At 40.2% G+C, this 24,568-nt stretch overlaps 2 protein-coding genes, 1 non-coding gene and 1 pseudogene across 3 annotated transcripts; 1 reads left to right on the top strand and 3 right to left on the bottom strand.

Annotated features, from left to right (window-relative positions):
• Positions 1 to 5,274: 5,274 nt before the first annotated feature.
• On the bottom strand, positions 5,275 to 9,262 carry GON7 (GON7 subunit of KEOPS complex). The gene is made up of 2 exons (XM_016212498.2): positions 9,025 to 9,262; positions 5,275 to 5,667 (listed from the first exon to the last, which is right to left on the bottom strand). Exons 1-2 carry the CDS (start codon positions 9,230 to 9,232, stop codon positions 5,573 to 5,575), a joined length of 303 nt encoding a protein of 100 aa, XP_016067984.2. The 5' UTR covers positions 9,233 to 9,262; the 3' UTR covers positions 5,275 to 5,572.
• Positions 5,435 to 5,538, bottom strand: LOC148094010 (U6 spliceosomal RNA). The gene has a single exon (XR_015716345.1). It is a non-coding gene; the product is annotated as a U6 spliceosomal RNA (small nuclear RNA).
• On the bottom strand, positions 6,667 to 7,366 carry LOC148094009 (cytochrome c oxidase subunit 7A2, mitochondrial pseudogene; annotated as a pseudogene).
• A 209-nt stretch (positions 9,263 to 9,471) lies between the features above and the next one.
• Positions 9,472 to 24,262, top strand: UBR7 (ubiquitin protein ligase E3 component n-recognin 7). Its single transcript, XM_016212497.2, has 11 exons — positions 9,472 to 9,636; positions 11,561 to 11,694; positions 12,108 to 12,168; positions 13,569 to 13,664; positions 15,610 to 15,663; positions 15,883 to 15,988; positions 17,400 to 17,608; positions 17,784 to 17,936; positions 18,525 to 18,687; positions 19,983 to 20,044; positions 22,046 to 24,262. The coding sequence occupies exons 1-11, from the start codon at positions 9,487 to 9,489 to the stop codon at positions 22,136 to 22,138; spliced, it is 1,281 nt and encodes a 426-aa protein (XP_016067983.2). The 5' UTR covers positions 9,472 to 9,486; the 3' UTR covers positions 22,139 to 24,262.
• Positions 24,263 to 24,568: the final 306 nt, after the last annotated feature.

Raw genomic sequence — 24,568 nt, 5'->3', positions numbered from 1 at the left:
ATTTTTATTTAACCAGGGTCTTCTGATGGACATTTATTTAGGTTGTGTACTGTTTTTATTACTAATAATGTTGCAGTGAAGAGTTTTATAAAAAGATCTGTGCACATGTTGCTGTTACATGAAGGATAAATTGCCGTAAGTGAAATTGCTGAATCACCCAGCCGGCGTGGCTCAGAGGTTGAGCATCGACCTAGGATCCAGGAGATGGTGGTTCAATTCCCAGTCAGGGCACATGCCTGGGTTGCAGGCTTGATCTCCAGCAGGGGGTGTACAAGAGGCAGCTGGTCAATGACTCTCATTCAGCATTGATGATTTTATCCCTCTCCCTCTCCTGCTATAAAATCAATAAAAATATACTAAAAAAAGAGAAAGTGCTGAATCAATGAGCATGTCCATTTAACATTTTAACAGAATCGTCAACTTGACTTTCAAAGAGCTTATACCAGTTTACACTTGCCATCAGTATATTATAGACCTCACACCCTTTCCAGCTCAATATTGCATCAAAACTTGTGATCTTTCAGTCTGAAAAGTAAAAAACGGTATTGCACTGTGGTTTTAATTTTCATTTATTGGAAGTGGAACTTCTTTTTCATTTAAAAACTTTATGTCTTTCTTGTGATCTTGCTGTTCCTTTCTCTTGCCCATTTCTATTGTCTTTCTGACTGGTACACATGAGATCCATAAGGGGGACTATTTCTTAGTCATTTGTGCTGAAAATATTAAATACTTTAACCCTCTTTGTCTTTTAACCTATTCACAGGATGTTCAGAAGCTTTATTCTATAATCATATTTACTAATCTTTTCTATTATGGCTTCTGGATTTTTAAAGTTCTTGCTTAGGAAAACTTCCCTCTGAAATTATAAAAACTATTATCCCGTTTTCTTTTAGTACTTCTATTTTTTTATTTTAGAGGAGGGGAAAGAGAGAGGGAGAAACATCAGTTTGTTGTTCCATGTACTTATGCATTCATTGGTGGTTTCTGGTATGTGCCTTGACTGGGGATGGACCCTGCCACCTTGGCGTATCGGGATGATACTCTAACCAACTGAGCTACCCAGTCAGGGCTCTTTTAGTACTTTTATGGTTTTGTTCTTTACACTAAAATTCTTGAATATATCTGAAATTTATTATGTTCTAAATAGTGAGAAAAGAACCCAACTTCATCACAAAACTATCAATTTGTTTCTCATTTATAAAATAAAACTGAGTGTTGTTTTACAAATACAGGGGTGGGCAAAAGTAGGTTTACAGTTTTGAGTACATGAAATGCAGAGTTTATTCTTGTATTTTTATTATTGCATTATTTATTTGTATTATAACTAGAAACCTACTTTTGCCCACCCCTGTATTCTTCAATTTTGATAAGAATTTTACACTCTACTTACTATATACTTAGATATCCAAGAAATAATTACCACCAAATGACTGCAGAATAATTTAATTAACATGTTAATTTTATTTGAAACCATCACTAGCTGCATTTATGGTAATACAGTTTTAAACTTTGCAGTGCTCAACCATAATCAGTTCAAACAGGAATTTCTTGTAAACATTTTATTACCACATAGTGGCTGACAATTGAGTTAAAAAGCATAGGTTTTCAGGTTGTCGTAGGTATGGCTCTTCTAGCCATATAAGAAATGATATTCTATACTTGTACAGATTGAACAATTCCACTGAGAGACAGGTATTTCTTTAATAGGCTAAACAGGAACTAGATGAAAGTACTACATAATAAACTGAGGGCCACAGATGCCTCTAACTGATTTTCCTTTTTTTTAAAAATGTTTTTAATGATTTTAGAGAGAGAGGAAGGGAGAGGAATAGAGATAGAAACACTAACATCAATCGGCTGCCTCCTGCACGCCCCCTACTGGGGACCGAGCCCACAACCTGTGCATGTGCCTGACTGGGAACTGAACCAGTGACGACCTGGTTCATGGGTTGATGCTCAACCACTGAACCACACCAGCCAGGCTCCAAGTGATTTTCTTATTTGGAAGAAAACATAAACTTTATTTCCTTTAAAATTCCAGGCCTTCTTCATAAAAGTTAAAAAAAATTCTGAGTAGCTGAAGAAAATGCTGATATATTACATGTCATATTGTGATGGGGAAGTACCGGGCCTCGGTACCACAGAACTACATAGAATGAGGACCTAACATTGTCTAGGAAGCCAGGAAAGATCTACTGGAAGAAATGTTTATGTTGAAACCTAAAGGATGAGACAAGCTAGACAGGCAAATGGGGCCACATGGCCCAGGATTTGAAAGGCAGCTAGACTGTATTCTGCTTGCCTATGGCTAATGTTTGTGTCCTCACAAGGCAGCAGATTAGAAAACCAGACAAGGCATTTCTTTATACTGGCCCTCAAACTGATCTTTTTTGGTACACATATGGCTTGTTTATGAAGAAGACAGCATTAGAATTAAAATCAGTATTAAAGTTAAGGAAAAGAGTAATTAAACCTGTAACATAGCCTGGCCATGTGTAGCTCAGAGGTGGAGCGTAGGATCCAGGAGATTGTGGTTTGATTCCCGGTCAGGGCACATGCCCGGGTTTCGGGCTCAATCTCCAGTGGGGGATGTGCAGGAGGCAGCCGACCAATGACTCTCATCATTGATGTTTCTCTCTCTCTCTCTCTCTCCTTCTCCCTTCCTCTCTGAAATCAATAAAGATATATTTAAAAAAACAAAACCCTTATAACCCAGAGCATAAAGCACTGAATCACAAGAATCTTGAAATTTCTCCTTTATAAACATATTTACTAAACAAAGAAGGAAACAAAATATTCAGGAGCAAAGTTCAGCTATTAATTTAAAAATAGAAACTATTTGCCTTGGCCAGTGTGCTCAGTGGTTAGAGCATCGGCCTGTGCACTGAAGGGCTGCTGGTTCGATTCCCAGTCAAGGGCACGTACCTGGGTTGTGGGTTCTCTCCCTGGCCCTGGTCCGGGATCATGCAGGAGGCAACCAATTGATGCACATCAAAGTTTTCTCTCTCTCTCTGCCCCTCTCCCTCCCTTCCACTCTCTCTCAATGGGAAAAATAGCCTCAGGTGAGGATTAATAACAACCAAAAACACGTGTGTGTGTGTGTGTGTGTGTGTATTTTTTAATATATATGGACTATTTTAACTATACAAGTAAGTTGTTTTTACGGATTATATGAAGGATTATTATAAGTCACTGAATTGAGTTCCCAATATTAGAGATATCACAAACTAAACAAGATGATTTCTGACCATTTACAGACAGTCCTTGACTTAACAATGAATGGTTCAACTTATGATTTTTTGACTTTATGACTGTGTGAAAGCAATTTGCTTTCAGTAGAAACCCTACTTCAAATTTGAATTTTGATTTTTTCCTGGGCTAGCAATATGTGGTACGTTACTCTTTTGTGATGCTGGACAGTGACATGGAGATGATTTTGACCAACTATAGGCTAATGTAAGTGTTCTGAGCATGTTTAAGGTCGGCCAGGCAAAGCTATGATGATTGGTAAGTTAAGTGTATTAAATGCATTTTCAACTTATAATGGATTTATTGGGATGTAAACCCCATTGTAAGTCAAGAAGCATCTGTATAAAACCTTTTCTAGTTGTTAACATTTTGATTACATAAGAGTACTTTGCGGAAGGCTGATGTTCCAAGTAAAACAATACCTTAAAAATATGAAAAGCTATGTAAATTCAGTTTCCTTAGTAGCATGTACTTTGTAAGCTATAGATTTCAGAATATGTAACTGGGATAGTACTACACTAATCTTTTTAAGGCTATGTATATAACCCAGCTCTGCCAATAGTTCTGTAACTTAGGGCAAACATATATTCTAAAATTCACTTTATCTCTGAAATAAATCATATAATACTTATATAAGGTTACTTTCAACTCTAAAAAATCTATGACTACTTGTATTTCATTAGGTATATGTTACTTGATTTCTCTGCATTTTAGCTACCCAAATGAATCAGGAAACATGCACAGTAAATAAAACTTAGTTCCACTGACAAGCAGAAAAGGGACACACACACACACACACATATTTAAAGGATTTACAATAGTTCTTTGTTAAGCAAAACTGGTGTGGCTACAGGATGAGAGGAGCTATCTAAGTTATAGTCAACACAGACTGTTTACTTAAAGATTATAATTGTGTTTATATATAACGTATCACAGCATAAAAGAACACCCCATTTGGATCTCTTAAGGTACAAGGTAGACATACAGGGTGGGACAAAAGCAGGTTTACAGTTGTTCCTATGGAAAATGCAATAATTAATAAATAATAAAACAAGAATAAACTGTTTCCTGTACTCACAACTATAAACCTACTTTTGCACCGCCCTGTATATTTGCTGAGTGGTGTCATCTCTGGATGTCTGTATACTGGGTGTGAGTGTAGATTCAAGCTTTCCCTGGGTTTCTTTCAAGGGCTCTTCTTTATCTTCATTCAGTACTTCTCTCTATTCCTGTTTTCCTTCTACTTAAACAGGTTGCTATTCTTTTTTTTTAATTAAATTTGTGGGGTGACATTGGTTAAAAAAAGTATATAGGTTATTATTAATTGCATTGTTGTTATTAAGATGAGAACTGCCATTCTTTTTTTTTTTTGGTCACCCGAGGATAGTTTTTTTTATTGATTTTTTAGAGAGAGGAAGGGAGGGGAGAGAAAAAGAAACCAGAAACACAGATCTGTTGCCTACTGTATGAGCCCTGACCGGGGAGCAAACCTGCAACTCAGATATGTGTCCTGACCAGCAATCAAACCACAGCCTTTTGGTGTCTGGGACAACACTCCAACCAACTGAACCACCCAGCCAGGGCCAGACTGCCTTTCTTATATTCAATACCCAATTTCATCACTTGCTCACGTCAGTTCTTAGAAATGTTTTTGCCCATGAACCATGACATGTACTTTTTATAACAGAAGCAGAAAAGATGCAGATACCACACAAATTAATTCAACGAAAGCCCTGGCTGGTGTGGTTCAGTTGACTGGGAGTTGACAGTGCACGAAAGGTTGCTGGCTGGATTCCAGTCAGGGCACATTCCCAGGGTTGTGGGCTCAGTCCCCGGTGGGGGGCATGCAGGAGGCAGCCTATTGATGTTTCTCACTCCCTCTCTCTCTCCTAAAAGTCAGTAAAAAATCTTAAAAAAAAAAGTAGAAAAATAAAAATTTAGTTGCCAACTTAGAGGATTTTACATATTATTAAGTGTTCTGTTCTTTATTTCCATGGTCTGAAATTTCTCACTCAAGAAAACAGATTCATTTATAAACATTTATTACATCTTTCTTTGTTGGAAACAGAGGTTTTTTTCTTTGACAGAACTGTCCCAGGGGAACAAAACAAATGCTTCTCCAAAGTAGAGCAGAAGTCTTCCTTAAACGTCAGTGTGTGATAACTAAGATATGGTTGCAGTCTTTTTTTTTTTTGAACGCTTCCCAAATTTGCACGTCATCCTTGCGCGGGGGCATCCTAATCTTCTCGGTGTCATTCCAATTTTAGCATATGGGCTGCAGAAGAGGGCATAGTCACAGTCTTAGATTTCATAAAGGCTACTGTTAACATGGTGGTTTTGGCCGTTTTGCAGATGGTCCATCTGAGTTAGTTCTGTTATCAATGTTATTTTCATCTTCCTCATCATCTTCATCATCACCTTTTAAAATAAATATTTGTATGACAACATGGTCAGCAGTTGAAAGGAATATAATTAAAATGGTTGATAATGTGACCATTTCACTTTAGGATTAATAAAACCATGCATATTCCAGATCTGAAGTATGTATCATTAAAATAATTTCAGTAATTTTGGTGCTTAAAACCTTTCCTATCACTTTTTTTGAAGATATAATTCATATAACCATAAAATTCATTGTTATAATGTATACAGCTTATAGATTTTTAGTGTAATCACCACCACTATCTAATTCCAGAACACTCTCATCATGCCAGAAAGAAATCCCATACCCATTAGCAGTCACTTCCTATTCCCCTCAGTCCTTGGCAATCACTCATCTTTCTAGCTCTACAGATTTGTTTATTCTGGACATTTTATATAAATGGAATCATACAATATGTAGCCTTTTGTGACTGGCTTCTTCCACTCAGTATAATGTTTTCAAGGTTCATTCATGTTGTAGCACGTATCTGTACTTCATTCCCTTTTACTGCTGAACAATATTCCACTGTGAAATCTTGTTTATCCACTCATCACTTGATGAGCATTTGTGCTGTTTCCACGTTTTAGCTATTATGAATGATGCTTTTATGAACACTACTGTATAAATTTTTGTCTGAACAGATGTTTCCAATTCTCTTGGGAAAACTAGGAGTGGGATTTCTGCGTCATGTGGTAACTTTATGTTTAACTTTTTGAGGAACTGCCAAGTTCTTTTCCAAAGAAGGTGCACCACTCTACATTTTCACCACCAATGTATGAGGGCTCCAATCTCTTCATACACTAGCCAACACTTGCTATTGTTCTTTTTGATTATAGCCATCCTAGTGGGCATGTAGTGGTATCTCACTGTGGTTTTGATTTGCATTTCCCTGCTGGCCAATGATGTTCAAACATCTTTTCATGTGCTTATTGGCCCCACATATCCTTTTTCAACTTTATTTTTTCCATTACCATTTATTTCCTCTATGCCCTCTTCTACCCCCAACTCTCCTCCCCGAACATATCTTTTTTGGAGAACTGTCTATTCAAATCCTTTATATCTGGTAATTGGATTACTTGTATTTTTAGTGTTAAGTTCTATCACTTTTCTTTAGTACTTATTTTTTATTTCATACATTATTTGTTAACTGGGGATATAATTCATATAACATAAAATTCACCATTTTGTCCCTAACACTTTTTTTTCCCCCCATGGGAAAGACTGCTTTAAGGGTGGCAGTTAGTACAAGTCAACAAATATTGATCCCCAAAGAAGAACTCAGTAATTTATCAGCTTACTGGCCCATAGAGAGCTGAGTGAAACTGACCCAGCTGACTGCTGGGAGTATAACTGAAGTCAGTCCTGCTTCTTGGGAAGTGAAGCCACAGCCAGCTGATATACGGCGTTTGCTGTGCCACCAACTGTAAGAATCACGGCAGCTCTATACAGGAAGGCATCAGCTACCCCACCCTTCAGATGCACTGGAATTCCACTGTCCTCCTGAAATATGATTTGTTTCCCTGGAACTTTATTTTCAAACTGCCTGTGTAAAGCAGTACTTGTGGTCCTCTGGGCAATCTGACAAAGAGCCAGCAGATTCTGCAGCATGTTGGCTCAGTTATTCTTATCTCTATCACTTTTAACAAAGGTAATTCAAACCTAAGCTTTATGGGGATTTCATTAAGCCAATAATAAAAAAACATGTTAAAGATATTACTGACCCACTGTGGTTTTTTTTCAGACTATAAGAGAAAGTTTATTTAGAAAGTCACAGAGGCAGAAGAAGTGAGTTGCAGAAGAAATGAGCTCAGGAAAAAGTTAGAGAGGCAAAAGAAGGGCCCTTGGAGCTTAGGAGAAAGAGAGGCAAGGAAACCAAGCCTAGGGGAAGGGGGTGGGGAAAGGCACCTGGTCTGCTCCATAGAGAGGGGCAGACTGGGTCCTAGGTCCTAAGGGTTTTTAAAGGTGAGGATTTTAGGGGGGGTCCCAGGGGAGGATCTCAATAGAATATTCATGAGCTTTCCAGGAGCATCCTTTCAGGGTCGTGGTTTCCACTGATTGGTCTGTCATTAATCAATGCAGCTTGACCCACCATTAACAGAACAGGTGGCAGTTATTTTTCCAATAAGTAATGAGAGATTTTAAAAAATGTTATCTATGCCAATGATAACATTTTCAACAGATTAGAGAGATACTTCTGGAGCCAAGAAACAGGACTTCACTCTCCTTATATGTGACATGGAAACAATCTATTATCTGAACTCTGTGTAATGTTTCAAACTGGCTCCTTCACATTATCTGGAACTATCAAGATGTAATCAAGATGCAAAAGAAAGAAAAGGAAAGTACAGAGTTTAAGCTACACTACAGAAAGAAGTTAAGCCCTGACTCCAATATTTAGTTCATAGGTTCTTCAGTTCAGGGCAGTCAAAATGTACCTACCTATTTTTGCATTCAAGAAAAGCTTTAAAAAAAAATATTAACCCAGTTCAATTTCACGTTTCTACTTTCAAACTGCACCTTTACAAAACTGGGATGTGGGAGAGTAGTGCCTGGAGTCCTAAGACTCCTTAAACTGAAGTCTGTCCCAATCTTGGGAACCTGTTCTATCCTTAGACAGGTGGCAGTCTTCCACACGTTTGTAACTTCACACGTGGTAAATAAAACTCCTTTTCACCCTTCAACACCCAGCTCAAGTCATGCCCTCTCGGAAGCCTTCCCAGGCTCTCTCGACGTGCAGTAGTTACACATGGGCCTGTGGTGATACTTCCACTTTTTAATAAGAGTGTCTGCCCTGTTTAAGCCCTCCCCACTCTAAGGCCGGTCCCCAAGGACAGCAACTGAGTCACGTTCACCTCAGGCTGTTTCTTTCTTTCGATCTGAGAGAGAGAGGAAGGCGGAGAGTGAGCGAGAGAAACATCCATATGGTGCTCCACTTATTTATGCACCCACTGGTCGATTCCTGTGTGTGCCCTCTCCGGGGCTGGGACCCTCAACCTTGGCACATCTGGACGTCGCTCTAACCAACTGAGCTACCCGGCCAGGGCCCACCTCACTCTCTCGCCAGAGCTCAGCCCAATGCCTGGCACAAAGCAGGCGTTCAGCACGTTTTCTTGCTTGTTTGTGCGTGTGCGCGTGAGATACAAATGAAATAGAGTCGTGAAAACGCTCGGGTAGAAGCAGCGCAGATCAGTCAGCCCGGATTCCGCTCAGATAGGGCGGAAGGCGTCAACAGTTTTTAGGTGGAATTTTTGTTCCCTCGCGGCTCACGTTTTTCAAGTCTGCTCCTCTACACCGGCTGCTCCAACAGATTTTCCCCGGGTTCCCCTTCCCCGCCCTCCAGTCTCCGAGCTCACCGTCCAAGGCCTCGTCTGGAGCCGCCGCCGCCCCGTCCTGCGCTTCCCGCTGTACCTGGGGGTCCAGGAGCTCCGCCACCAGCTCCCTCATGCGGGCCACGCCCGACAATAGGCCCTGGAAAGGGTCGGCGTTGCCCAGCGCCTCGCAGGGGACCCGCAGCTGCCGCGGCTGTCCACCCAGCGCAATATACTCGCCCGAAATCTCCATGGCAACCGCTGAGCTTCCAGAACGCTCCGCGGGAGAAGTACCACCCGGAAGCGGAAACCAGCCCGCCGCGGGCGCAGGCGGGAGAAGGGAGAGGAGTGACTTCCGTTTGTCGGAAGTCGCTCCGCCCCCTTCCTTCGTTTCCTCTTTTGGGGATTGGTTCCTGGCGCTCAGGACCCGCCTCCTCCGGCCACGCCTCCCGTGGTCGCTTTTCCCGCCTCCGCCGGGGCGAAGCTGCGGAGCGGTGACAGTTGAGGATGGCCGGAGCCGAGGGTCCGGCGGGGCGGCAGTCAGAGCTGGAGCCCGTAGTGTCGCTGGTCGACGTGCTTGAGGAGGATGAGGAATTGGAGAATGAGGCGTGCGCCGTATTGGGCGGCAGCGACTCCGAGAAGTGCTCCTACTCGCAGGTGGGCGCGCGGCGGGGGCCTCGCCTCCCTCGGGCTCCCGCGGAACCTTCTCTGCCCTGCCGGACTCTCCCTACCCCCGCGTGGCGCGGTCGTCTTCCCCATGGTGGACCGGGGCCGCCCTTTGTCGCAGGCCTCCCCATCCCAGGCCCACTGCCCTTTTACCCTCAGCCTCCTGGGCCGCCTTCCTCAGCCAGCGTCCACCAGGGGTCCCCTCCTCCCTCGGTCGCCCTCGTGCCACTCAGGGTCCTCCGGGCTTCGGCCTTGGAGCAGCTGCTCGATTCTTCCTCTCCTGTCCCTTCTCGGTGCCCGGCTGCTTTTCACGAAACCATCCCCGTGACCTTTCAGACATCTTTGTCCCTACTTTTCCTGTCCTAAGAGTTTTTATTAGGAACCGAATGGGAGAGTCAACGCAGAGTTAAAGGAGAGAGCCCTGGGTTTGAAAATCTCCCCTTATGGGCTGGGCTCCTTGACAGCTAGTTCCTCTGCAGTGTAGTTTAGCTGGTAGTTCTTTGGCGAGACGAAACAAGTACCTTGTCGTTCGGCAGCCGGCCCCTCATGGGGATAGGAACCAGAACAGCAGATGGCACTGGCAAGAGGGCGGGGGGAGGGGAGAGGAGGATCTGCTTGAAGAGGAAATTTGGCGTTTGGAAGACGTTGTGAACAAGAATTTGAGGGGGCGTGATGCAGTGTTGGGTGACTCATCCTGTATATTTCTAGGTACAGAAATGGATTGAGGTGGGTACGAGAAAACTCACAAGGGATGAGAATTGGTAGGATGAAGAAGGTTGTCTTCCAGGGCAGTGCAATGGAGCATTGGGGAGTGAGGAGAGAGTCTTGGGGTCTTTATGTGGTGTGGGCTGAGATCATAATACCAGTTGTTGTCTCTGACCAGTTGAGTTTACACTGCAAAGTGGTTCGATTTTTAAATCCACCTGGTATCCAGAGATAGTGCCAGATGTTGGCTGGTATTTTAAAACCTTTGGTCACCACTAGAACAACTTATCTTCTGCTTTTTTTAAAAAAAAAAGTGTGTAGGTAAGCTATTTTCGAAATGTAGTTAGCTTTATAAAACGGACCTGCTTAAAATTTTCTTTTTATTGTAGTAAAATATGTGGAAAATTGCACAGATCATGCGTAGGGTTTGAAAACAAACACATGCAGGTACCTACCACACAGATCAAGAAATAGAGCATTCCTGGCATTCCTGAAGCTCCCCTGTGTCTTCTTCCTTCATACAGGAGGGTAATCATCAAAGGTGGTTACAAGTTTTGCCTGTTTTTCCATCAACTTTTTATTTTGAAACATTTTTAAATTACAAATAAGTTGAAAAAATAATATCACCACTTGTGTATCTTTTACATATATTTATTTTTTAGCATTTTACATTTATCTTTTTCCTCTTCTTTATAATATACTTTCTCTTTTGTGATGAATCATTTGTAAATAAGTTGCAGATGTCACTACACTACACTTCTAAATGTTTCAGCATGCATCTCCTAAAGAAAATCAAAGGGTTTTTTTTTTTTAATGCATTGATTTTTGTCTTTCATGGAATCAAGCATTTTCCAAAGTTAAAGTGTGTTATTACTTACATCAACCTACACACATTTTACATTTTCATGTGTTAAAATGATTAAGCAGACCAGCTTATTCACAGCTGATTGAAAATATTAAGCTTCCTATCACTTTAAGAAAAATTGTATGAAAACAAGCACTAGTATAGTGCATACATAGTGATACAAAACATGCAGCAGTGTTATGGCACTCTCTTGTGAAGCTTTGTCATTAGTCTTAGTGGCTTTTACAGGAAGATCCTGACCACAGAAAATCTGATTTCAATTATTTCTCAGATCACAGTGTGGGTATTAGGTAACCATGCCATATTTCATTAATTCTCTTTTTCCATTTTGGGGCTGTCTTTTAGAGCTCAGTAAAGAGACAGGCACTATATGCCTGTAGTACCTGCACCCCTGAGGGAGAAGAACCAGCAGGAATTTGCCTAGCTTGCAGTTATGAATGTCATGGAAGTCATAAATTATTTGAGCTATACACAAAAAGGTAAAGACAGTCAGAGGTTGGTGCTGAATGCTTTTTAAATGTTTAGATTCTTTCCTAGCTGCATTTTTTTCTTTATCTTGCTTTTGCATTCAAAGTAGCAGTGTACTGGTAAATTTATTATAGTTATTTTATATAATTTGAGACTAGTTTTTCTAGAGGGCCTTTTATAATATAATTATGGTATAAACTCAAACTACTCATCCTTCTCTGCCATTAATTTACTTGTGTGTCTACAGAGTTATTAAATCTTTTCTTGTTTATGCTTGGAGAAATTCTGAATTGGATACATGAGCAGCGTCCAAGGCCACTTTTTAATCTTAGAAATGAGTTGAAAGGGAAGAGGCTATGATATGAATTTTAAAACTTCATTAGGTTTAAAATAAAAATTAAAATTGGCTCTTTCTTTGTTTCAGAAATTTTCGTTGTGATTGTGGAAACAGCAAATTTAAAAACTTGGAGTGCAAATTATTTCCTGTAAGTAAGCATTGTAACTATAAATGCATTGAAAATATACCCTGGCCATGTAACTCAGTGGTTAGAGCATCGGCCCACACAACGAAGAGTTGCGGGTTTGATTCCTCGCTAAGGGCATGTACCTGAGTTGTGGGTTCGCTCCCGTCCCGTTGGGGCTAGTATGAGAGATAACCAGTTGATGTGTCTCTCTCACATTGATGTTTCTCTCTCTCTGCCCCCTGCTCTTTGTCCCCTCTTTCCCTCCCTCCCTCTGCCTCCCTGAAAAGCAATGGAAAAAATATCCTCAGGTGATGATTAACCAAAAAGGAAAGAAAATAGCTGAGATTGATATTTGACAGAGTGGATAAAAACCAGATATTTTCCAAAACGGAGTTCTTATGCTTATTCTTTGCAAATCAATATTAGACTCAATTTTTTACCCTGTTGGAAAACTAAGTAACCTGTTTAGAGCCTACAGTATAGATTATAATTAATATGAAGGTTTTGGGGAAATGTTCTCTGCAATGATTCAGTCTTAATTATGTTGGTTGTGCTCATGCTCTAGGCTTTTAAAGCAAAGGGTATGACTATAAAAACTGGATAAATAATACTTGGTAATAATGAATGTGGGCTAGATGCACGCAAGAGTTTTTATTGCTTTTTGGTTAATAAAAACTATGCTTATACAATAACTTTAAATGAAATAACAGAAATGAAAGAAAGTAAAGGATTTTATGTTGTTCAATCATAATTGCTAAAACTGTTGTGCTTTAATCTCCTTTGAAGATTATTTTTAGACAACTTTCTTGTCTGCTTTTTATTTTTACATCCTAGTAACTGGGGGCTTTGGCTATTACATCTGGCTGTTAAGTACTTTGATATTCTAGGCCAATGTCAGTTTACATAGGTTGATAATTAATACTTATGATTAAATTTCATTACTTATTTACTTATTTATTTATTAATCCTCACCTGAGGATATATTTTCCATTGCTTTTCAGAGGGAGTGGAAGGAAGAGAGAGAGACATCAATGTGAGAGAGACAGTGATTGGTTGCCTCCTGCATGTGCCCAGTCAGGGGCTGGGGATTGAGCCTGCAGTGGAGGTATGTGCCCTTGGCTGGAATCGAACCTGGGACCCTTCAGTCCACGGGCCAATGCTCTAACAACTGAGACAAACCAGCTGGGGCTCATTGTTATCTTATTAAATGGGTATATTCAGTTTCCCCCAATTGCTACAAAGAAGGTACAAAAAAATGATTTTTCTCTTTTCCCTGTATCCTGGAAAAAGTATCCCTTTAACAGGAGTGAATTCTTTTTCTTCATGTATTTAATGCAGAAATTTGTTGAATACAGAAATGTCAGGACGCATGAAATTATAATTAAACTAAGACCATTTATATTGAAATTAATATCTTTCAGGACAAAGCAAAGATAAATTCTGGCAATAAGTATAATGACAACTTTTTTGGATTGTACTGCATTTGTAAGAGACCTTATCCTGATCCTGAAGATGAGGTAAGAGCACTATGGGCTAACACCTGGAACTATGTCATCTCTAGCCTTCACTCCTCAGCCTCTTGTCATATCTGGGCCTCTGTAGCTGTTCAGGTGGAATTGGGGGATGGTGAAAGGATTCTAGATTTATCCTTTTTGATGAATCTGGGCCGGGTCTCTACCTGGTACAGATTTCAAGTGTTCTCATTCTCACATCATGAGAGTGAGATACTGATTAGGTCTTTCTTAAGGCCAGGACTTTACGTCTTCCTGCCCCTCTTTGCCTGCCTGCCTGCTCTACTCCCCTGAATGCTTCCAAAAATAACCTTCAATTTCTTGCCTCCCCGGAAAGAAATAGTGTGTACAAACGATCCTCTTAAAATTTTCAATTAGAAATATACACAAAACTTAAAAAGAGTTCTTCTTCCTCACTCCTGTACCTTCTCTCTCCTGGACATGACCACTGTTAACACCTTTTCAGTGTATATGTTTTAGACCTTTTTCTGTGCACATATAAGTGAGTGGATGTATGTTTCACTTGATAGTTTTCCTTTTCACAAAAGTGAAAATTCTATACATTCACTTCTGCAACTTTTCTCACTTATCAGTATATCTTTGACAAGCCGTAAATTAGTTACCTAAATATTCTATAGCAGAATGGTATTTTCTATTTTTTCATTATTATAAAGAAAGCTGCAGTGAAGACCCTTATATAGTAATATAAGTAAACTTCTGCAGGATTTATATAGAACGGATACCTAAAGGTAGAATTGATGGGTCAAAGAATATTTGTATTTAAAATTGTGATCATGTCTGTGAAAAGGTTTTAGCCACCAACAGCATGATACTGTCTTTTCCCCAACACTTGTCATCCCTACATATTTACCAGTCTTTTAAAATTTTGCCACCCTAGTAGATGAAGAACTGTATCTTTTAAAAATTTTCCTCGCTCATGAGTGAGGTTATGCATCTTTCCATGAGTTTATTAGAAATTTGTAATAACTTTCTTTCTGAATTGTCCTTTCATATCTTTGGCCCATACTGTTATTGGGTTGGATTTTATTTATGTATTTACTGATTTGAAAGGAGTCTTTTTGTATTTAATGAAATTAGCTTTTTGCTGTCTTCCTTTCTTTTGTCTTGGAATTGTAATTATTGAACCAAATTATTTAGAGGAAAAAAATTAAAGATATCTTTGAGTTAATAAAGATAAAATTGGATATTTTAAGGTATGGAGTAAAGTGTTACAACACTTTTTTTGTATGTGTCAAAAGAGAAAAAATAAGATGATGAATAAATTGATCAAGGCAGAAGAATAAAACTGATGATATATATGGGTTTTTTCCTGTAAGAACCCATAATTGAGAAAGGACAGAGTAACATTGGAATGTTAATCAGTAGATGTGAAAGCCTGGAAATAAAAGGAAAATCATTCTAAAATTAGTTGATGCCCTATGATATATAATTTTCTTAGACCATAATGTAATTTAATTTATTCAAATTAGGGAAGTTGTTACTATTTATATTATCAAGAGATTGTAACATTTATTTTTCATTTATGTGGCAGTATGGTGTAAAAAAGTCCCAGTTGTCACATTCTATATTGGACAGTTTATATTACTTCCCTGGGGCTTGGGTTTATGTTTATGTGTAAAATGAGAATACATTACTCACAAATGTTTGTGAGAATCACATATTAAGTAACTGATGTGAAAGAGCTTTGACAGTTGCTTGCAAAGTGTATATTACATTGTAACCCCTTTCTACCACCAGTTCATGTAGAACTAACTTCTCTTTGGCCCCTTGATCTGCTGTCTTCCCTGTCCCCTTGGATGTCCCTGTAGATAGCGGTCTTACAGATTTAGTAGAGAATTATTTAATAGCTAATTCTACTGTGTGCCAGATTTACTTCAGTGTCTCTGAATTCAGTGTAATCATTAATGTACAAACCGCTTTTCCATGTTAGATTCCAGATGAGATGATCCAGTGTGTAGTCTGTGAAGACTGGTTCCATGGAAGGGTAAGGAAAACTATTACTTTGAAAAGCCATTGTTTTCGTAAAAGGAGGAAACGTCTTTGCTTTCCGAATTGTGTTATATTTTATATTATAGTTAGTCTTCTAAAAATACCCTATGAAGATCTGATCAGTGTACTATTGTAATATATGTTTATAAAATAACAGAGCATTTTGTACAACTTGGAGATCACAAGAAAAATACTTAGTTTTCTGTATTCACAGCATCTTGGTGCCATTCCCCCTGAGAGTGGGGATTTCCAGGAGATGGTGTGCCAGGCCTGTATGAAACGCTGCTCTTTCTTGTGGGCTTATGCTGCACAATTGGCAGGTAAGTGTCTCTGGAGTTGTGCCACAAACTTGTGCTTGTGAAAACTTGTCTGTTCAGCCCATAATTTTTAGCAACTATTTTTAACTGGACTCTGAGGTATAGAAAAAAGTATAAGATGTGTTCTTTCTCCACGAAGTGCTTATTGATTGGTTTAGGAGACCTCCAAGAACAAATTTGTCCTTAAATGGCATGATGCAGAGTATGGATGAGACCACAATCAGAGAACATGAAGGAGGTGGTTTTTGAATGGAACTTTGAAAGATAAATAGAACCCAAATAAGTTGTTTTTAAATGTAGGATGTGCTATTGATTGGGGTGGAAGGGTGGGTATGTTATCTAGTGTTTTCATTATACACGAAGAAATTGACCCAAAACAACTAATCAGCAATGAATAGTCTTGAGTCATTAAGTATGTTATTCTGTTGGTCTTGGCATGTGTATTACTTTATTTTTTAAGTAGCAGTTATTCACAGTATCTGCTGCTCTGGCCTCTTGATTTCTTGCCCTTCTCACTCTTAGGGAGCATTTCACTTTCCCTATAAGCCACAAGCAGCAGCCATACCTAAGATCTTATCCTACACTTGTGATTTGTCTCAGAGTTCTTAAACTTGGTGCTCCCTCTTTGTGTTCATACCCTTCCCAATTCTCTCTCTAACTTTCCACCGGACCTGTATGTATTTCTCATTCATTGGGTTTTCTTAATTGATCTCCCCACCACCACTTCATTTCCTTCCCTGTGAGCAGATGGCTTCATCTCCTTTTAAGTTGAAATGCCATCAAGTACCATGAGCTCCTTTGCAGTATTCCTGCCTCTTTGCCCATCCTTTTTTATTTCTTCCTCATGAAGAAAAGCTGGTTATCTTTTCAAAACTGCCCTGTCACCTGTGTCTGCAGTTAAATCTCTTCCTACAATCTCTTCCTTCTTAAGGTATTCCATCTCTCTTTAACATTTGTGGTATTTTTAAAAAAAAAAAATCTTTATTGATTTCAGAGAGAGGAAAGGAGAGGGAGAGAGAGAGATAGAAACATCAATGATGAGAGAGCCATTGCCTAGCCCTCAACCCAGGCATGTGCCCTGACTGGGAATCAAACCCCGATCGCCTGGATCCTAGGTCGACGCTCAACCGCTGAGCCACGCCCTGCCGGGCTGTGGTATTTTTCTTTCTTCTTTTCATGTAAAGTGGTTAAGTAGTGATTATATTTTTAAGTGAAATGTTCAATTATTTGAACTCTTTGGATTGGCAGGCATAACCTAAAAAACTTTTGATGTTTCCTTTCTCATTTTCCCAGAGATTAAGATTGACTCTTTCCTTTCCTAGATTCTGAAATATTTTTAATCAGGTGAAGTGATTTCATTGCCTAATAGGTCTGTGGATATGTGCGTGTGTTGTTTTTTCCATTGAACCTACAGTAACCAAAGTGTCTGCCGAGGATGATGGGTTGGCGCTGAATGTGGATGGAATAGGTGATCAGGAAGTTATCAAACCTGAAAATGGAGATCATCAAGATAGTACCCTCAAAGAGGATGTTCCGCAACATGCAAAGGATGCTGTCAAGGAAGTTAAAGCAGAGGAAACTAATGAACCATGTACCAGCTCTAGTTCTGAATCTGATCTCCAGGTAACAGATGAAGTAGGAGCCATAAAAGAAATAAAACTTAAACAAAATTAATTATGTAAGCTCTATAGCTTTGGATCTCAATTGCATACTTTGCCTAAAGAAATCGTCTTACAAATCTAAACTATGAAAACACAATAGTTTAAAATACACACTTTAAAACTTACTGTTATTTCAGACAGTGTTTAAGAATCAACGTCTCACCACATTAGAATCACAGTCTGGCTGCAAACTTCAGGAGCTTAAAGCTAAGCATTTTATAAAGAAAGACACTGCCACCTATTGGCCCCTGAACTGGCGTAGCAAGTTATGTACCTGTAAAGACTGTATGGTAAGTACCTGATCAAGTTCAATGTTAGTATGTTTTGTGTACTGATGCCTACCTAATATAAGAACACCTGGAAAGTATATTTCTGAATTGATGTTAGGAGTGCAGAGAAATTTAAAAATTTTATTTTATTTTATTACTTATTTCCATAACTATCCCCCTAATATTCTCTTTCACAAAAATTTTTTATATTAAGCAAATTATGATACAGTATTTGTAATCTAAATGCTTGTGGAAGAAATGAAGAATTATGCATTACTTTTTATTTACTTCATATTAGTAGAAAAATAGCAACTCTTAGCCTTTTTATATTGTAGAACTTCTTGGAAACACAAATTGCTTGAGAGTTACAGTAAGTCAGTGGTTTTTAAGCAAAGATCTCTTAGATCATATAATATCTACTAGGAAGTTGGGAGATTTCTGAAAGAGATTTGGGCAAAAAGAAATCACTAACGCAACTCTGTGGGGAAAGGCTCAGGTTTTCCTGGACATTAATCTAGAGAAACGAAATTTTTAGTGATTCTCATGAGGTTGACTTTCTGAGAATGGCATGCTGTTCTAATGGGGAAACTGGTTTTATTTTTTTTAAAGAAAATGTATGGAGAGCTAGATGTCCTGTTCCTGACAGATGAATATGACACGGTTCTGGCTTATGAAAACAAGGGCAAGGTTGACCAGGCGGCTGACAGGACAGATCCTTTAATGGACACACTTAACAGCATGAACAGAGTCCAACAAGTGGAACTTATTTGTGGTAAATACTGTTTGAGTGTGAGAATTCATGGAGTTCATAAAGTTTTCTTTGCTGTTGGGAAAAAACACACAAACATATATATATATGGAGGACAGTTTATACCTATTGTGTTAATTTAATACAAAGAAAGTTTAAATTTGGAATTGTATAGTAGACCTCAACTATACTTGCTTAAGGGTAATGCTGCTGGGTATTTACTTACTACTATCATTGAGTCAGCGTTACATGCTAGAGAAGCCACAGTTTGTGCTATTTTGATTGAGGGTAGATGTGTGAGTAAAGAATATTAGAGAGTCAGTGTCTTTTTTCATCCAGTGAAAAATGATTTTCTTTGAGCATGCATGTTATCTTCTTGACAGTTCTTGAGGTTGCTTCAGTGGTTCACAGGAAGCCCAGAGGGGAAAATATCCCCAAACTCTTAATTGCAAGCTTTTACATTCCCCCCAGCATGCCCAATTTATTTTATTGGTCTCTGTCCCAGCCAGTTTCTACAGGGGGCCACCACCTTTGTGCCCCTTTTGTGGCATCGACCGTTTCTCTCTTTTATTTGTAACTATTTGATTAATTTCCTTTTCCCTTCATTAGACTAAAAGCTTTTCGAGGCTGAAAGCTGCATCTAAATGATTTTTGTAGCCCTCAGGGTGCTTCCATACATAATGCACACTGTTGAGGGAGTGAACAAGTTTTAAAACATAGTATTTGACAAATCTGAGGTGATTTCAGATATTAGAATTCCCGGGAGATAGGAAGCCCTTTTAAAAATCCTTAACTAATCCTTTTGGGAGAGAGGCTATCTTTGGTTTTTGAGTTGTTGTTGCTGTGGTTTTTAATGAAAAAGGTATTATTTTTTAATCCTCTCCTGAGGATATTTTTTCCATTGATTTTTAGAGAGAGTGAAAGGGAGGGAGAAGGGCAGGAGAGAGAGAGAAACATCGATATGAGAGAGACACATCGATTGGTTGCCTCCTGCAGGCGCCCCAACCAGGGCTGAGGATCTAACCTGCAACCCGGGTACATGCCCTTGACCTGAATCAAACTTCGGTGTGTAGGTCAACACCCTAACCACTGAGCCATGTCAGCCAGGGTGAAAAAAGTATCATTTTTGATATCAAAAGGAATTTGGGAAAAACTGGGAACAAATTTCTATGCAGGTTTCATCTAAAGAAAAATCAAAACTATTAACTAAAAAATTGAAACTATTAACTAAAATTTAAACTATAGATACTCAAAAGTCAGTGGTAAGGAAAGATTTTGTTTCTAAAAGCCAATGCCTTCTCTGTTTTGTTTTGGTTTAGAATATAATGACTTGAAGACTGAACTTAAAGATTATCTCAGGAGGTTTGCTGATGAAGGCACGGTATGTTGGGTTAATGAATTTTAATCGTAGCCCTGCGTGTTTTGAATAAACTTTATTTGGTGGGGGAAAAATGCATCTTAAACTAGATAGTTGAGAGTTTAATGCAGGAAGAGCTAACAAAAATCAGTAAGATGTGGTGAGACGCCCACAGACCAGCCACAGTGGGCATCTTTCGCAGCCCTAGCCCAGAAGGAATGAGGGAGGGCGCTTCACACAGGATCGGGAGAGAGTGGCTGTAGCTTGGGAGAATCCCCTGGGGCTTCGAGCTGCTGTTATCTCAGTGTTAGCGTCTAGATCTTGAATCTGTTAGGGGCTCTGATTCCTCACCGGTTGACCTGCAATTTCACTCTTAGTGCTTGTGCAGCTGGCATATCAGCTACTGGTGTGTGGTAGAGTACTGCAGAATGCTACGTTCTTTCATTTAGAGGATTAATAAGTGTCTTTTTCCCCCCAAACATACATTCTTTTGTTTTTTATTCTCACCCGAGGATATTTTTTATTGCTTTTTCAGAGAGAGTGGTGGGGGGGAGAGAGAAAAACAAACATAGACTGGTTGCCTCCCATAAGCACCCTGACGAGCTGGGCATTGAGCCTACAGTGAGGTACATGCCCTTGGCTGGAATCGAACCAGGGACCCTTCATTCCTCGGCTGATATTCTCACCGCTGAGCCAAACTGGCCAGGGCCAAACATACATTCTTTTTTTTTTTAATTGATTTTAGAGAGAGGAAGGGAGAGAGAGAGAAACATCAACTGGTTGCCTCCCGTATGCGCCCCAACTGGGAATCAAACCCACAATCTGGGTATGTGTCCTGACTGGGAATTGAACCCATCACCTTTTGGTGTTTAGGACCACGCTCCAACCAATTGAGCCACACTGGCCAGGGCATAAATATCTTATCTTACCCCAAGAAAGCTCTTCAGGTTAGCATTTCCATTTGCGTATGTTAGCAGCACTTTACCCCTGGTGAACAAGAGGAGATTTTCATTTTATATAAAAGTAATTGTCCTTTACCTTTCTCTTGCTCACCTTGCTCACATGCATTCACTACTTTCTCCCTCCTCCCTGCCCCATCTTCATTTCTTCATAACAATAAGCATGTGCTACCTTTGTAATTAAAAGTAATTAATAAACCTGTCTCTTGTGATGGCCCTTAGACAGCTTTAGAGCAGATGACTGGCAAGACTCACTCTTGGGTGTGCAGGGGCTTTATCTGGGCTGTTCCCAGCTTACTTTTTACCCATATTTTCCCTTTGTCTTATTTTCTTACTTTTAATATTTTATTTTGCTTATATCGTAAACACCTTTGTATCATGCTCCAATCCTTTTTCCAATAAAATGGAAGATAAATTTCTCATTTTTACTGCCTAAAATGGATATCCATTTACTAAGAGTGGTGCTTCTGTACTTTTTGCCAGTTACTTTTCTGTTTATGTACAAGCATTTTTAAATTTGGACTCTTGAAGAGGGAAAAGTTTCTAGGTTCCTTTTTTTCAGGAAAGAAGAAAGCACAAATCTCAAAACAAAACACTTTTTTTGGTGGATGCTTATGCAGAACTAAAGGACATCCCCAGAAGACAGGAATGAGGGAGCAGTGGTCGAGGAGACCTTTCCGGTTCTGTCTTTGTGCTGGTTCTGCCACTCTTCTTGCTAATATTTATTGAGAACTTACTATGTGCTAGGAGTGCTCTACAGCACTACATCTCCCCTGCTCTTCAAATGACCCTGTCACATAGGTGCTGCTTTTATATCCTTTTGTATGAGGAAACCCAGCAAGGTGGTGGAACCTACGCCTGGCGCCATATGCTGTTCTGCCAGCTGTGTGAACAGGCCAGTCTCTCTGAGCCTGGATGAACTCTATAACATGGAGATAGTGTAATTAATCACCCATTAAAATAATTCTTATCAGCAGTATTGTTCGACTTGTTTGTGAATGTTTCGACCTGTTACTGCTGTTCTGTAATGTAGTTCCCTTTCCTGATCTTCGCTCTTCATCAACAGGTTGTGAAGAGAGAGGACATCCAGCAGTTCTTTGAAGAGTTTCAGTCAAAAAAGAGAAGAAGAGTGGATGGGATGCAGTATTACTGCAGCTAGAGGGGAGCGCGGAGCCTTCTCGCCCCGCCCCGCCGCTGGAAGTGCGCTCCTGTCCCCGGAATAAAGCCTGTTCACATTTGCTGCTCCTCCATCTCCTTGGAGAGGCCTCTTCCTCTGACCTTGAGCTTCCTTCACTCCTTAACTGCGGTAGCCACAGTGTTTATGCTGATTTCACAACCAGCGTTCTTTCTGACTCAGCTAAAAGCAACTCATTCCACAGACTTCAGCCCCCACCATACCCCCAGTCTATCCAGGGTTTTTTGCTTCTAAGTTTTAAGAAGTTTGATTTGGTTTTGAGAAAGTAAACTAGTTTCTTTTCTAATGTTTTGGTCTTTAACTCCCAAATGTGTCTACTCTGCCACAGAGCTGTTGTCTTCCAGGACCTGCTTTGGGGGCATCTTCCTGCCAGCTGGAACCTCTAGGTCCCCTCACCCCTATGATCGTGGTGCCTTGGGTCAAAGCTTCCTCAAACCTGGTCTGCGCCTTCTCCCACATTCCGCCTTTCTGAGGTTTGGTCGTGGCTTACAAGGGATCTCAGAACTTGTTTCCTCTGGGCCCAGCCTCTGGAGTAGCCAGGACTGATGGTTTTGTGGCCTGGATATCTGTTACAGGCAGGAGATTGGCTGATGGCAGGATTGGGGAAGCCAACCTTTGATAGGAATTTTACTAATACATTTAAAGTGAAAATTTCGTTCACAATTCTACTGGCACTAGCATATTAGAATTCCAGTGCTGTGGTGCTCACAGGGCTTCCCAAGAAAATGTGCCAGTACAGTAGTCCCTCTTCTGCTGCCTAGAAACTAGACCGGCACTACCCTGTGAAATCTCGGTGGTTTACAAAGTCCTCTGGATTTCTTTATATTATCAGGGATATTCATAAGCATATATTAAAAACAAACCTATTTTGATATTGTTCTGTTATGAAAATGTTATTAGAACCCCAGTAAATTATTTCCCCCTTTAAATTGTTCTCACGGAAAAAAGATACTGGCTTAGCTTACTTGTAGTGAGCAGGGCAGTGAGTGCCCCATTGTGGAAGAGGCTGACTGTGTGAAAGGTTCCAAACAAGGCCCTAGGCTGCGCGAATGATGAGCTTTATGTATATAGGCGTTACTGCCCATAGCTGGTTCCTTCATGACTATGAGATCTTTTGAAGAACCTCATGGAATGTTGTATAAAACCCCATATTTGAGGGGAAGATCTTTCAGTTGGTTTGAAATCTTTAAAGCCCCTCAGGCTATGTGGAAAACACCCTTTGATAAACGGAGTTGCTCTCTCCCTCGAGGCACAAGGTGTGTCCTGACAATAGATGACACACTTTGAGGTATGTGACTATAACCATTTGAGGCTTTCAGGCTACAAGTGTTTATTAATATTCCTTTTGTTCAGCAACCACGTAGACGAATCCCACTGATCCCTGGATGAGATGAACGAGAACTACAGAAAGTCAAGGCCTTAAAGAAATGGTCCGTCCCATGTTTTTCTGCATCCCACCTAATGACAGATCCTCCTGAAGTGAAGTGCGGAGCTGGAGGTCTTATGACCACAGGAGATGCTGTGTGGCCTGGGCTGGCCTTGTAGGGAAAGGGTAACTGGGCTAGATTGGAAAGCTCAGGGCATACTTGAGGTTGCTTCCAGTCCCCAGCTTGGGAATTCTTCCAAGTCAGGATTTCTGCACCCCCTCTGCAAGGTTGTGTAAGTAGTGGACCATTCTAGCCTGAAAGTTTTTATCTTCCCAAATGTTTAACTACCAGGAAGTTCCTTACTTATGACAGGTCAGGACCAGGTCTCAGAAGTGATGCATTACTGTGCAACACAATCAGATCACCCAGTGCTGAAGGGCTTGTTTTCTGAAAGGCCAGTTCCTCCTTTTACATTAACCAGAAAACCTCTTTTTATACCTATTCACAACTAGTTTTCTTGACTATTGGACCTTCTCGTAGAGACCGATTTTGGCCAACATGTGGCAATTAATGCATGTTTTATGCAAAAGAAGAGTATATTAGTTGCTTTGAAGGAATTCCGGCATTGTATGACCTTTTTTGTAGAATTGTTACTGGACTTAAATTACATACTAAACTCCAATCAGGTTTCTGTAAAATTAAATAAAACCAATTCAAAATAGTGGCTTTTCAGATTGTTTTTAGTCATTTAAGTGTACACAGTCTCTCTCTGCAGGTTGTAACATGAGTGGACTCCGACAGCTCTTCCTGCCCGGGGTCCTGGTCAAGTAGGGGACTGGTTCACTTCTGCTGTTTCCCAGGGTGTGGCTGGCCTGAGGTCCTGGCTCCACCACATCGGGGGAGGCTCCACAATCCCTGTTGGGGTCTAGATAAGCAGCACAAAGAAATGGACTTGGGCTGTGAGTGGTTGCAGTTTGCGCAGGTGCTGCTGTGCAGGGGGCTGGGAGCCCAGTCTCAGAAGAGGAGG

Source organism: Miniopterus natalensis, chromosome 1 (assembly GCF_054644295.1).
Source record: "Miniopterus natalensis isolate mMinNat1 chromosome 1, mMinNat1.hap1, whole genome shotgun sequence".
NCBI lineage: Eukaryota > Metazoa > Chordata > Mammalia > Chiroptera > Miniopteridae > Miniopterus > Miniopterus natalensis.
Note: the sequence above shows the minus strand (reverse complement) of the source record. Positions and strands in the feature narration are given on the sequence as shown.

What these genes read in the sequence shown, in the direction of transcription:
- GON7 (XM_016212498.2), bottom strand. Translation starts at nt 9,232, where the DNA reads ATGGAGATTTCGGGCGAGTATATTGCGCTGGGTGGACAGCCGCGGCAG. An exon ending in TCCAGACGAGGCCTTGGACG is followed by an intron (nt 5,668 to 9,024) that starts GTGAGCTCGGAG and finishes TTATTTTAAAAG; the next exon opens with GTGATGATGAAGATGATGAG.
- UBR7 (XM_016212497.2), top strand. Translation starts at nt 9,487, where the DNA reads ATGGCCGGAGCCGAGGGTCCGGCGGGGCGGCAGTCAGAGCTGGAGCCC. An exon ending in TTTGAGCTATACACAAAAAG is followed by an intron (nt 11,695 to 12,107) that starts GTAAAGACAGTC and finishes TCTTTGTTTCAG; the next exon opens with AAATTTTCGTTGTGATTGTG. An exon ending in ATCCTGATCCTGAAGATGAG is followed by an intron (nt 13,665 to 15,609) that starts GTAAGAGCACTA and finishes TTTCCATGTTAG; the next exon opens with ATTCCAGATGAGATGATCCA.